Below are 12,583 nucleotides of genomic sequence, written 5' to 3' on the forward strand. Positions count from 1 at the left end.
AGGGTGCTCCCAACCCATCCACCCTCTCCTGCCCCACTGCTCCAACATCCCTGTATGCTGGGGCATAAAACCTCCACAGGACCAAGGGTCTCCCCTCCCATTGATGTCAGACAAGGCCATCCTCTGCTACATATGTATCTGGACCGATGGATCCCTCCATGTGTACTCTTTGATTAATAGTCTAGTCCCTGGGAGCACTGGGTGGTCCAGCCAGGAGATGTTCTTCCTATGGGGTTCAATCCCCCTGTGAGACTCCAGTCCTTCTGCCACCTCCCTCAACAGGGTCCCTGAGCTCAGTCTAATGGTTATACAGACAGACAGACAGACAGACAGACAGACAGACACACACACACACACACACACACACAGAGAGAGAGAGAGAGAGAGAGAGAGAGAGAGAGAGAGAGAGAGAGAGGAATAGAGGAGTAGAGGCCGGCCATGAGCATGTGAAGAGACAGGGATGGGGGGTGGGAGAGGAATGGAGAGACAGAGTGGAGAAGGTAAGTGAGCAAGGGGAAGAGCAAGAGAGAGAGGAGGGGCAAGGAGCCCCTTTTATAGTGAGTCAAGCACACCTGGCTGTTGCCAGGTAACTGTGGGGCAGAGTCTAGACTAAATGCCAACAGTTATGCCTATTGGGTCTTTGCGAACTGTAAGTTTATTTTGCTGTTTTACAGGATAACCTCACGCCACTCTTGCTTGCTCTCAAGGAGAACAGACTGAAGATGGCGCAATTCTTAGTCAGGATGGAAGCAAGTGTGCATGCCGTTGACTCACAGAGGAGGTGGAGTCGCTTGATTCATAAAAACCTTTCAACAGACGCGACCATGCACATAACACAGTACAGCAAGGTCTCTCTGTGTAGCTCTGGGGTCCTAGAACTTGCTCTGTACTCAGAGATCTGCCTTCTTCTGTCTCCCAAGGGCTGGGGTTAAAGGCATGGGCTACTACTCCCAGATTAGAATTTCAGTAACTTAGAGTGAGTGATATATAAGGTTCATACTCTTCTTATTAATATTGGCTGATTTCTTTAGTTTTTAATCCGATATTAGTACATATAATATTGTATTAGCTAAAGTGTACTAATCTTGTTTTAATACACTTTTCTTTAGAAAATTTTATATTGAGTATAAAAGTAAAAAGAACATTGTATGTTAGTTACCTTTCATATAGGTATACATGACAGGGGAAAGTTTATTTTGGTTGAAGGCCTCAGAATGTATTCTCTATCTCGGCAGGGAAAGCATCCCATATTATCTCCATGATTGGGAGAATGTGGGAGGACTCCTCCCGAGGAGCCCTGTGTACCCTAACCTCTCAATACTCAAGGTTTCCACTGTAACTTTACTTCCATTCACAATCCAACATAAAACTCAATCAGGAGATCTATGCTGGAAATTCCAGCCTGCTACTCATTGCCTGGTCTCATAGGTTTATTTTCTTCTCCTGAAACTTTGGTGTAAATCTCCACAATCCTATAATTTTTGCATTCTTTATGTCTAAAACCAGCAGCACATGGATGACGTCACCTGCTGCTGCCATACTGATAGCAAGCTTCCTGTAGGTCTTGTCTGTGCCATTTCCCAGTGCTGTATGGCTAAGCCAGAGAAAACACATCACTAATATATTGAAATGTAATAATACAAGTGACGAGTGGTTGTAAGACTTTTGATGTGGGAGCTTGCTGGGATCTCCTCATTCTGAAGACAGAGGCATGGGTATCTCTGAGTTTGAGGTCAGCCTGATCAACATAGTGAAACATACATATTGAGTCCTTGTTTGAAGAAAATATTAATATACATCCTATCTCAGTGCCCATCATGTGGTAATCAGCATCATTTGACTGAAAGTACTATTGTTCTGCTAGGAGTTGTTCATTAATCCCAAAAGGCCAACAAGGAGCTGATTCCGATGCAATTGCATTAGGGTCTCTTTATTCAAACTCCAGCTTGGGCTCCTCGTCAACCCTGACACAGCAGGATGGAAGGTAGAGCCCTGAGCCTAGTTTAAGGCAAGCATATATAGAGGCAAGCAAACAAGCAAAGGGGTTTCTAGCCTGGCACACATTTGATTGGTGATGGGGCCATTATGGCCTTTAACATAATTGGTTGGTGCTGGGAGCCAAACCATAAACTTAACTTCTGCTTTTCTCCTGATTTGTGGTTGTTAGGAAGTGAAGTGCCAGGGGAATGCTAATAAGTTGGAGGCGTATATTTGTTGGGGAGTAACCTGGAAACTGGTGCTAGGTGCCAGTTTGTTAGTTTACTTGTAGAGTCCAACCTTAGGCCATGTTCTCTAAGATGGAGTCTGAACCCAAAAGATCTGGTTTCTCATTGTAACTATCTTTGTCACTACTATCAATATAATTTTATATTGTTACCGTTATTATATTAATCACACAAATAATATCACTTATTTGACATGAGCATAAATTGCAAAATATCACATTATTAAGCCATGGAGAGAATGGTGAAATCTTCTAAATTTTAATGTACTTCAGATAAATTTTCCTAAGAAACATAGTTGTCCATCAAAGAATACTGACTTGGGAATCCTCCTGTGTAATAGAGTGAGAAAGGAATCTACTAGAGTGTTATGTCTTTTCAGCTTTGAAGACAACGTAGTGTTGAATACTGGATCTTACACAGACGAAATAGTTATGTCTGTTAATAATTCTATACAGTTGAGTAAGCTTTTTGGCAAAGTGTATCTAATACTTTTTAAATATAAATAACTATTCAGGTTTGTAACTGAAGTTATTTTTATTTTAGAAATTCTCTCATGTATGCTGTAAGATGTGACTGTCCAGTTATGGTCAACCTTATTCTTCAACAAGGTGCTGACATAAATTTGAAAGATTTATTTGGATGGACTGCTTTACGTTATGCTATTGAGGGTGATCGTGATGTGTAAGTAATTCTAGTTAACATTAATTGTTTCGAATAACCACCCAGATGAGATTTCATTGTCAGTTTCAGTTGTTTTGAAAGGGAAGTGAGTTAGTCCAGTTCATTATCTGGAAACCAAGGAAAGTGATGGATTATTTAGAAGTAGAAATGGGTGCAGGATATATTGATCTCAAGACAAGTTTGATTTTTAATAATATTGGGATTGAAAATAGGGCCTGATGGTAAGGCAAGTATTCTACCATTGAGCTACCTCCATAATCCTTGTCCTTGGGAGTTTGAAGATCTTTATACTTAGCGATTCTAGAATGCTCCATTGCACTCCAACATAACCCTTGTGCACAGTGTCACATTTTTATTTAATTGTTTACTTTAGTCTTATAATGTCCATTTTAGCAGAAAATCCACAAAAGCTGTCTTCTACCACTGCTACTTGAAATTCTATGAAACCAACTAGTTCTGAAAGTACAAGGGAGTCAACCTTCCCTCACAAGTCAGAGAGAGAAAAGATATTCATGTCATGTCCTTTTCTCCTTGTTGATTCTGTTGTTATAGCTTCACTATTAAAGTGAATCCTATAGTTTTGTAAGGATTAACTGCTACTCGGTAGTCACCCTTTATTGATTCAGATTCCTGACCTTTTGTGGTAATATTCACATATTCATTAGAACAGTTTTTTCATTTCTTATGAGTTTTATTCCAAAAGTGTTCTCTTTCCATCTGTTCAAAACCTTAATTTGCAGTCAACATGTTGTTACCTAAGAGGATTATGGCTATTCTGCCATTAAATATGTGTTGTGACCTCTCCAAAATATCAGAAAAAAACTCCAATAATTTTTCAAGAAGACATCAAAGAGTCTGCTCTTCTTTGACATTGAATTTTATTCAGAAACTCCTTATAGTTTGAATAGCTCCATTTCCAAGTGTGGATGATTCTAAATCATTCTAGTCAGGGAAGGTTCCAATTCTGTTTTTTTTTAAACCTTTTAAGATTCTTTCGTACATTACATTTCAACTGCAGTTTCCCCACCCTTCACTTTCCCCACTCCTCTCCCCACCTCCCTTCTTTTCCAGATCTCCTCCTCCTCCATTTCCCTTAAAAAATGGCAGGCTTTCCAGGGATATCCACCAAACATGGCCTAACTGGGCACAAGTCTCATATCAAGACTGGACGAGGCAACCCAGCAGGAGGAAGAGGGACCCAAAGCACAGGCAAAAGAATCAGAAATAGCCACATTTTTTATGGTCGTGAGTCCCACAAGAACGCCAAGCTACACAACCATAACACACATGTAGAAGATCTAGTGGAGATCCATACAGGGTCTGTGATTGTTGCTCCAGTCTCTGTGAGTCCCTATAAGCCCTGCTTAGATGTTTCTATGGGCTATGTTCTCATGGTGTTATTCAATCCTCTGGCTCCTACAATCTTTCTTCCCTGTCTTCTGTGGGATTCCCTGTCTCTGCCTAGAGTTTGGCTGTGGGTCTCTGCATCTGCCCCCATCAGTTGCTGGATGATGGCCTTCTGACAACAATTGGGCTAGGCATGGATCTATGAGAATAGCAGAACATCATAAGGAATCATTGTATTGATTTTTTTTTTTACCAGTTGTCTTAGTTTGGGTTTTATTGCTGTGAAGAGACACCAGGACCACAGCAACAATAAGAAGGAACATGTTTAATTGGGGCTGGCCTACAGTTCAGAGGTTTAGTCCATTATCACGCTGAGAAGAATGGTGGCATGCTTGCAGACATGGTGCTGAAGTGGTAGCTGAGAATTCTACATCCAGGTAGGCAGGTAGCAGGAGGGAAGACAATGAGTCAATAGGCCTGATTTGAGCTTCAGAGATATCAACTAGAGACTCACTCCTAACAAAGCCACACTTACTCCAACAAGGCCACACTTCCTAATACTGCAACTCTCTATGGACCTATGGGGGAATATTTTTCTTCAGATCATCACACCAGTCATGTTTGGTTCTATCCTAGGCTGCTCTGACTCGGATTCCTGGCCGTTTAGGCAGTGTCAGGCATGGGATTCCTCTTGCAGCATGAGTCTCTAGTTGGTGCAGTTATTGCTTGGCCACTCCCACAAGTTTCGTGCCACCATTGCCCCAGCACATCTTGCAGGAAGGACAGACTGTAGGTCGAAGGTTTCGTGGCTGGGTTGAGGTCCCAGTCTTGCTGTTGGGCATTTTGACTGGTTATAGAAGATGGTGGTTCAGGCTCTATATCCTCCCTTACTAAGAGACTTCACTAGGACCACATTTGTGGATTCCAGGGAGTTTCCATTGCACTAGGTTTCTACATCAGTCCCAAATGCCCCCCCCCAATTCCAGTTGTTTCAGGATTCTCTTCATTCCTCCCACCCCACACCCTGCCTGATCCTTTCTAATCCCATTACCATCTGCCCCCAGTCCATCCACAAAAATCTATTCTATTTCTCCAGGTTCCAATTCTTAATTAGTCACTTAAATAATTTTTTCCATATTTCCAAGCTACATAAATCTGTCCTCCACGATTTCAGTATATTTTCAAATTTTACCCCACAAGCTATTGAACAAATTACCTGTTTTTGGCGAACGTAAGTACCACAAAGTCTTATCATGTTAAAAAAAAAGACCCCATCTTCCAAATCTGATGGTGATTATAGTAGTTTGAATAAGAAATGGCTCCCTGAGTATTTGACACTTGAACACTTGGTCTCCCGTTGGTGGCGTATTTAGCCTGAAGTGGTGCAGCCTTGCTGGAGGAAGTAGGTCACTGGGTCAGACTGTGAGATCAAACCCCATGTGAGAATCCCAGTTCACCTTGTCTCTTTCCATATCCATATCTGAAGATGTGGGCTCTCAGCTTCCTGCTCTCTTTCCCCCATGCTTGCTTCCGTGCTTCCCTGCCACAAAGGACTGTTTGGGGTTGGGTTAGGGTTAGATTTGGTGGGGTTTTGGTATATATGTTTTTCTTATATTGAACATAAATTCTTGACAGGGAGAGACTAGGGGAGGGGATGGAGGGTTGGGATGTAATATATGAGAAAAGAATAAAAAACAAACAAACAAAAACCCCAAAAAACCTGCTATACAGCTAGAGTGGATGACCAAGCCAGATTCAAACACACATTTTCAGAATCTCAATTTTAAACTTTTAGCTTTTTTTATTAAAATAACTATATTGTCTATATACTGATTCTGCATTTATTTACATACCAAAATGCACTTCAGATTCTATACCCTACAGGCACATGATTTTGTGTGCATATAATCACATACTGAAAAAAAAACTGCTAATTTTTCAAGATTTATATGCATTTTCTTCTCTTATTGCACATACCAAAATGTCAAAATAATTTTGATTAGTGATTATGAGGTTAGGTGGACTGTTTATATGCTCTTGATTTTATTTTATTTTCTTTATTAACTTGAGTATTTATTTACATTTCAATTGTTATTCCCTTTCCCGGATACCGGGCCAACATACCCCTAACCTCTCCTATCCCCTTCAATATGGGTGTTCCCCTCCCCATCCTCCCCCCATTGCCGCCCTCCCCCCAACAATCACGTTCACTGGGGGTTCAGTCTTGGCAGGACCAAGGGCTTCCCCTTCCACTGATGCTCTTACTAGGCTATTCATTGCTACCTATGAGGTTAGAGTCCAGGGTCAGTCCATGTATAGTCTTTGGGTAGTGGCTTAGTCCCTGGAAGCTCTGGTTGGTTGGCATTGTTGTTCATATGGGGTCTCGAGCCCCTTCAGGCTCTTCCAGTCCTTTCTCTGATTCCTTCAACGGGGATCCTGTTCTCAGTTCAGTGGTTTGCTGCTGACATTCGCCTATGTATTTGCTGCATTCTGGCTGTGTCTCTCAGGAGAGATCAACATCCGGTTCCTGTCGGCCTGCACTTCTTTGCTTCATCCATCTTTTCTAATTGGATGGCTGTATATGTATGGGCCACATGTGGGGCAGGCTCTGAATGGGTGTTCCTTCTGCGTCTGTTTTAATCTTTGCCTCCCTATTCCCTGCCAAGGGTATTCTTGTTCCCCTTTTAAAGAAGGAGTGAAGCGTTCACATTTTGATCACCCTTCTTGAGTTTCATGTGTTTTGTGCATCTAGGGTAATTCAAGCATTTGGACTAATAGCCACTTATCAATGAGTGCATACCATGTGTGTTTTTCTGTGATTGGGTTACCTCACTCAGGATGATATTTTCCAGTTCCATCCATTTGTCTATGAATTTCATAAATTCATTGTTTTTGATAGCTGAGTAATATTCCATTGTGTAGATGTACCACATTTTCTGTATCCATTCCTCTGTTGAAGGGCATCTGGGATCTTTCCAGCTTCTGGCTATTATAAATAAGGCTGCTATGAACATAGTGGAGCACGTGTCTTTTTTATATGTTGGGGCATCTTTTGGGTATATGCCCAGGAGAGGTATAGTTGGGTCCTCAGGTAGTTCAATGTCCAATTTTCTGAGGAATCTCGAGACTGATTTCCAGAATGGTTGTACCAGTCTGCAATCCCACCAACAATGGAGGAGTGTTCCTCTTTCTCCACATCCTCGCCAGCATCTGCTGTCACCTGAGTTTTTGATCTTAGCCATTCTCACTGGTGTGAGGTGGAATCTCAGGGTTGTTTTGATTTGCATTTTCCTTATGGCTAAAGATGTTGAACATTTCTTTAGGTGTTTCTCAGCCATTCGGCATTCCTCAGCTGTGAATTCTTTGTTTAGCTCTGAACCCCATTTTTTAATAGGGGTTTTTGTCTTCCTGCTGTCTAACTTCTTGAGTTCATTCTATATTTTGGATATAAGGCCTCTATCTGTTGTAGGATTGGTAAAGATCTTTTCCCAATCTGTTGGTTGCCGTTTTCTCCTAACCACAGTGTCCTTTGCCTTACAGAAGCTTTGCAGTTTTATGAGATCCCATTTGTCGATTCTTGATCTTAGAGCATAAGTCATTGGTGTTTTGTTCAGGAAATTTTCTCCAGTGCCCATGTGTTCCAGATGCTTCCCCACTTTTTCTTCTATTAGTTTGAGTGTATCTGGTTTGATGTGGAGGTCCTTGATCCACTTGGACGTAAGCTTTGTACAGGGTGATAAGCATGGATCGATCTGCATTCTTCTACATATTGACCTCCAGTTGAACCAGACCATTTGCTGAAAATGCTTTTTTCCATTGGATGGTTTTGGCTCCTTTGTCAAAAATGAAGTGACCATAAGTGTGTGGGTTAATTTCTGGATCTTCAATTCTATTCCACTGGTCTACCTGTCTGTCTCTGTACCAATACCATGCAGTTTTTATCACTATTGCTCTGTAATACTGCTTGAGTTCAGGGATAGTGATTCCCTCTGAAGTCCTTTTATTGTTGAGGATAGTTTTAGCTATCCTGGGTTTTTTGTTATTCCAGATGAATTTACAAATTGTTCTGTCTAACTCTTTGAAGAATTGGATTGGTATTTTGATGGGGATTGCATTGAATCTGTAGATCGCTTTTGGTAAAATGGCCATTTTTACTATATTAATCCTGCCAAATCATGAGCATGGGAGATCTTTCCATCTTCTGAGGTCTTCTTCAATTTCTTTCTTCAGTGTATTGAAGTTCTTATTGTACAAATCTTTTACTTGCTTGGTTAAAGTCACACCGAGGTACTTTATATTATTTGGGTCTATTATGAAGGGTGTCGTTTCCCTAATTTCTTTCTCGGCTTGTTTCTCTTTTGTATAGAGGAAGGCAACTGATTTATTTGAGTTAATTTTACACCCAGCCACTTTGCTGAAGTTGTTTATCAGCTTTAGTAGTTCTCTGGTGGAACTTTTGGGATCACTTAAATATACTATCATATCATCTGCAAATAGTGATATTTTCCAATCTGTATCCCCTTGATCTCCTTTTGTTGTCTGATTGCTCTGGCTAGAACTTCAAGAACTATATTGAATAAGTAGGGAGAGAGTGGGCAGCCTTGTCTAGTCCCTGATTTTAGTGGGATTGCTTCAAGTTTCTCTCCATTTAGTTTAATGTTAGCAACTGGTTTGCTGTATATGGCTTTTACTATGTTTAGGTATGGGCCTTGAATTCCTATTCTTTCCAGGACTTTTATCATGAAGGGGTGTTGAATTTTGTCAAATGCTTTCTCAGCGTCTAATGAAATGATCATGTGGTTTTGTTCTTTCAGTTTGTTTATATAGTGGATTACGTTGATGGTTTTCCATATATTAAACCATCCCTGCATGCCTGGGATGAAGCCTACTTGATCATGATGGATGATTGTTTTGATGTTTTCTTGGATTCAGTTTGCAAGAATTTTATTGAGTAATATTCCATCGATATTCATATGGGAAATTGTTCTGAAGTTCTCTTTCTTTGTTGGGTCTTTGTGTGGTTTAGGTATAAGAGTAATTGTGGCTTCATAGAAGGAATTCGGTAGTGCTCCATCTGTTTCAATTTTGTGGAATAGTTTGGATAGTATTGGTATGAGGTGTTCTATGAAGGTCTGATAGAATTCTGCACTGAACCCATCTGGACCTGGGCTCTTTTTGGTTGGGAGACCTTTAATGACTGATTCCATTTCGTTAGGAGTTATGGGGTTGTTTAAATGGTTTATCTGTTCCTGATTTAACTTCAGTACCCGGTATCTGTCTAGGAAATTGTCCATTTCCTGCAGATTTTCAAGTTTTGTTGAATATAGGCTTTCGTAGTAGGATCTGATGATTTTTTGAATTTGCTCTGATTCTGTAGTTAATGTCCCCCTTTTCATTTCCCATTTTGTTAATTTGTACACACTCTCTGTGTCCTCTCGTTAGTCTGGCTAAGGGTTTATCTATCTTGTTGATTTTCTCAAAGAACCAACTTTGGGTTCTGTCGATTCTTTCTATGTTTCTTTTTTGTTTCTACTTGATTGATTTCATCTCTGAGTTTGATTATATCCTGCCTTCTACTCCTCCTGGGTATATTTGCATCTTTTTTTCTAGAGCTTTTAGGTGTGCTGTCAAGCTGGTGACATATGCTCTCTCCTGTTTCTTTCTGCAGGCACTCAGAGCTATGAGTTTTCCTCTTAGCACAGCTTTCATTGTGTCCCATAAGTTTTGGTATGTTGTACCTTCATTTTCATTAAATTCTAAGACATCTTTAATTTCTTTCTTTATTTCTTCCTTGACCAGGTCATCATTGGGTAGAGCATTGTTCAACTTCCATGTATATGTGGGCGTTCTTCCCTTATTGTTATTGAAGACCAGGTTTAGCCCGTGATGGTCTGATAGGATGCATGGGATTATTTCTATCTTTCTGTATCTGTTGAGACCTGTTTCATGACCAATTATATGGTCAGTTTTGGAGAAAGTACCATGAGGAGCTCAGAAGAATGTGTATCCTTTTGCTTTAGGATAGAATGTTCTATAAATATCTGTTAAGTCCATTTGGTTCATGACTTCTCTTAGTCTGCCTACATCTCTGTTTAATTTCTGTTTTCATGACCTGTCCATTGATGAGAGTGGGGTGTTGAAATCTCCTACTATTATTGTGTGAGGTGCACTGTGTGCTTTGAGCTTTAGTAAGGTTTCTTTTGTGTATGTAGGTGCCCTTGTTTTTGGAGCATATATATTTAGGATTGAGAGTTCATCTTGGTGGATTTTTCCTTTGGTGAATATCAAGTGTCCTTCCTTATCTTTTTTGATGACTTTTAGTTGAAAATCGATTTTATTTGATATTAGAATGGCTAGTCCAGCTTGCTTCTTCTGACCATTTGCTTGGAAAGTGTTTTCCAGCCTTTCACTCTGAGGTAGTCTCTATCTTTCTCTCTGAGGTGTTTCCTGTAGGCAGCAGAATGCAGGGTCCTCATTGTGTATCCAGTTTGTGAATCTATGTCTTTTTATTGGGGAGTTGAAACCATTGATGTTGGGAGATATTAAGGAATAGTGATTATTGCTTCCTGTTATATTCATATTTGGATGTGAGGTTATGTTTGTGTGCTTTTCTTCTCTTTGTTTTGTTGCCAAGATGATTAGTTTCTTGCTTTTTCTAGGGTGTAGCTTGCCTCCTTGTGTTGGGCTTCACCATTTATTATCCTTTTTAGCGTTGGATTTGTAGAAAGATATTGTGTAAATTTGGCTTTGTCATGGAATATCTTGCTTTCTCCATCTATGTTAATTGAGAGTTTTGCAGGATACAGTAACCTGGGCTGGCATTTGTGCTCTCTTAGGGTCTGTATGACATCTGTCCAGGATCTTCTGGCTTTCATAGTCTCTGGCGAGAAGTCTGGTGTGATTCTGATAAGTCTGCCTTTATATGTTACTTGACCTTTTTCCCTTACTGCTTTTAATATTCTTTTTTTATTTTGTGCATTTGGTGTTTTGACTGTTATGTGTCGGGAGGTGTTTCTTTTCTGGTCCAATCTATTTGGAGTTCTGTAGGCTTCTTGTATGTTTATGGGCATCTCTTTCTTTAGGTTAGGGAAGTTTTCCTCTATGATTTTGTTGAAGATATTTACTGGTCCTTTGAGCTGGGAGTCTTCACTCTCTTCTATACTCTTATCCTTAGTTTTGTTCTTCTCATTGAGTCCTGGATTTCCTGTATGTTTTGGACCAGTAGCTTTTTCCATTTTCCATTATCTTTGACAGTTGTGTCAATGATTTCTATGGACTCATCTGCTCCCGAGATTCTCTCTTCTATCTCTTGTATTCTGTTGGTGATGCTCATATCTACGGCTCCTTGTCTCTTCCTTTGGTTTTCTATATCCAGGGTTGTTTCCATGTGTTCTTTCTTGATTACTTCTATTTCCATTTTTAATTCCTTCAACTGTTTGATTCTGCTTTCCTGGAATTCTTTCAGGGATTTTTGTGATTCTTCTCTATAGACTTCTACTTGTTTATTTATGTGTTCCTGCGTTTCTCTAAGGGAGTTCTTCATGTCTTTCTTGAAGTCCTCCAGCATCATGATCAAATATAATTTTAAACCTAGATCTTGCTTTTCTGGTGTGTTTGGATACTCAGTGTTTGCTTTTGTGGGAGAATTGGGCTCCGATGATGCCATGTAGTCTTGGTTTCTGTTGCTTGGGTTCTTGCCCTTGTCTCTCGCCATCAGATTATCTCTGGTGTTACTTTGTTCTGCTATTTCTTTCAGTGGCTAGACTGTCCTATAGGCCTGTGTGTCAGGAGTGCTGTAGACCTGTTTTCCTGTTATCTTTCAGCCAGTTATGGGAACAGAGTGTTCTGCTTTTGGGCGTGTAGTTTTTCCTGTCTCCTGGTCTTCAGCTGTTCCTGTTGGCCTGTGTCCTGAGTCGAGCAGGCAGGTCGCTTGGAGCAGAAAAGTTGGTCTTTTCTGTGGTCCCGAGGCTCGTGGGGTGTTGCTTTTTAGCACTCTGTGAGGGCAGCAACCAGGAGGGCCTATGCTGCCTTTTCTGGGAGCCCCCGTGCACCGGGGTCCCAGATGGTGTTAGGTGTTTTCCTTTGGCGTCAGAAATGTGGGCAGAGTGTAGTCTCTTCTGGCTTCCCAGGCGTGTCTGCCTCTCTGAAGGTTTAGCTCTCCCTCCCACGGGATTTGGGTGCAGAGAACTGTTGATCCAGTCCCTTCAGGTTCCGGTGGTGTCTGGGGCGCAGGGGACCTGCAGCTCCAGTGCCCCTGTCTTCCGGTTCCCAGATTCTGTATACAGTTTCCTCTTGGGCCGGGGATGTGGGCAGGGGTGGGCAGTATTGGT

General features: G+C 41.0%; 1 protein-coding gene across 19 annotated transcripts in view; it reads left to right on the plus strand.

Annotated features, from left to right (window-relative positions):
* Positions 1–12,583, plus strand: part of Potec (POTE ankyrin domain family, member C) — a 108,530-nt gene that overhangs the window by 11,433 nt on the left and 84,514 nt on the right. For 17 of the 19 annotated variants that reach the window (XR_005495417.2, XR_010059007.1, XR_010059008.1 and 14 more), the window contains 2 exons: positions 675–781; positions 2,769–2,906. Coding sequence is in view for 14 of the 19 variants with exons in the window: in XM_063276804.1 (XP_063132874.1) it covers positions 675–781; positions 2,769–2,906 (245 nt within the window). In the remaining 5 variants the exon portion in view is untranslated. Of the gene's footprint in view, positions 1–674; positions 849–2,768; positions 2,907–12,583 lie in introns of those variants that run through there. The other 2 variants (XM_063276808.1, XM_063276812.1) reach the window with 2 other exon arrangements.

The sequence above is a fragment of the Rattus norvegicus genome, chromosome 17, assembly GCF_036323735.1.
Source record: "Rattus norvegicus strain BN/NHsdMcwi chromosome 17, GRCr8, whole genome shotgun sequence".
Classification (NCBI taxonomy): domain Eukaryota; kingdom Metazoa; phylum Chordata; class Mammalia; order Rodentia; family Muridae; genus Rattus; species Rattus norvegicus.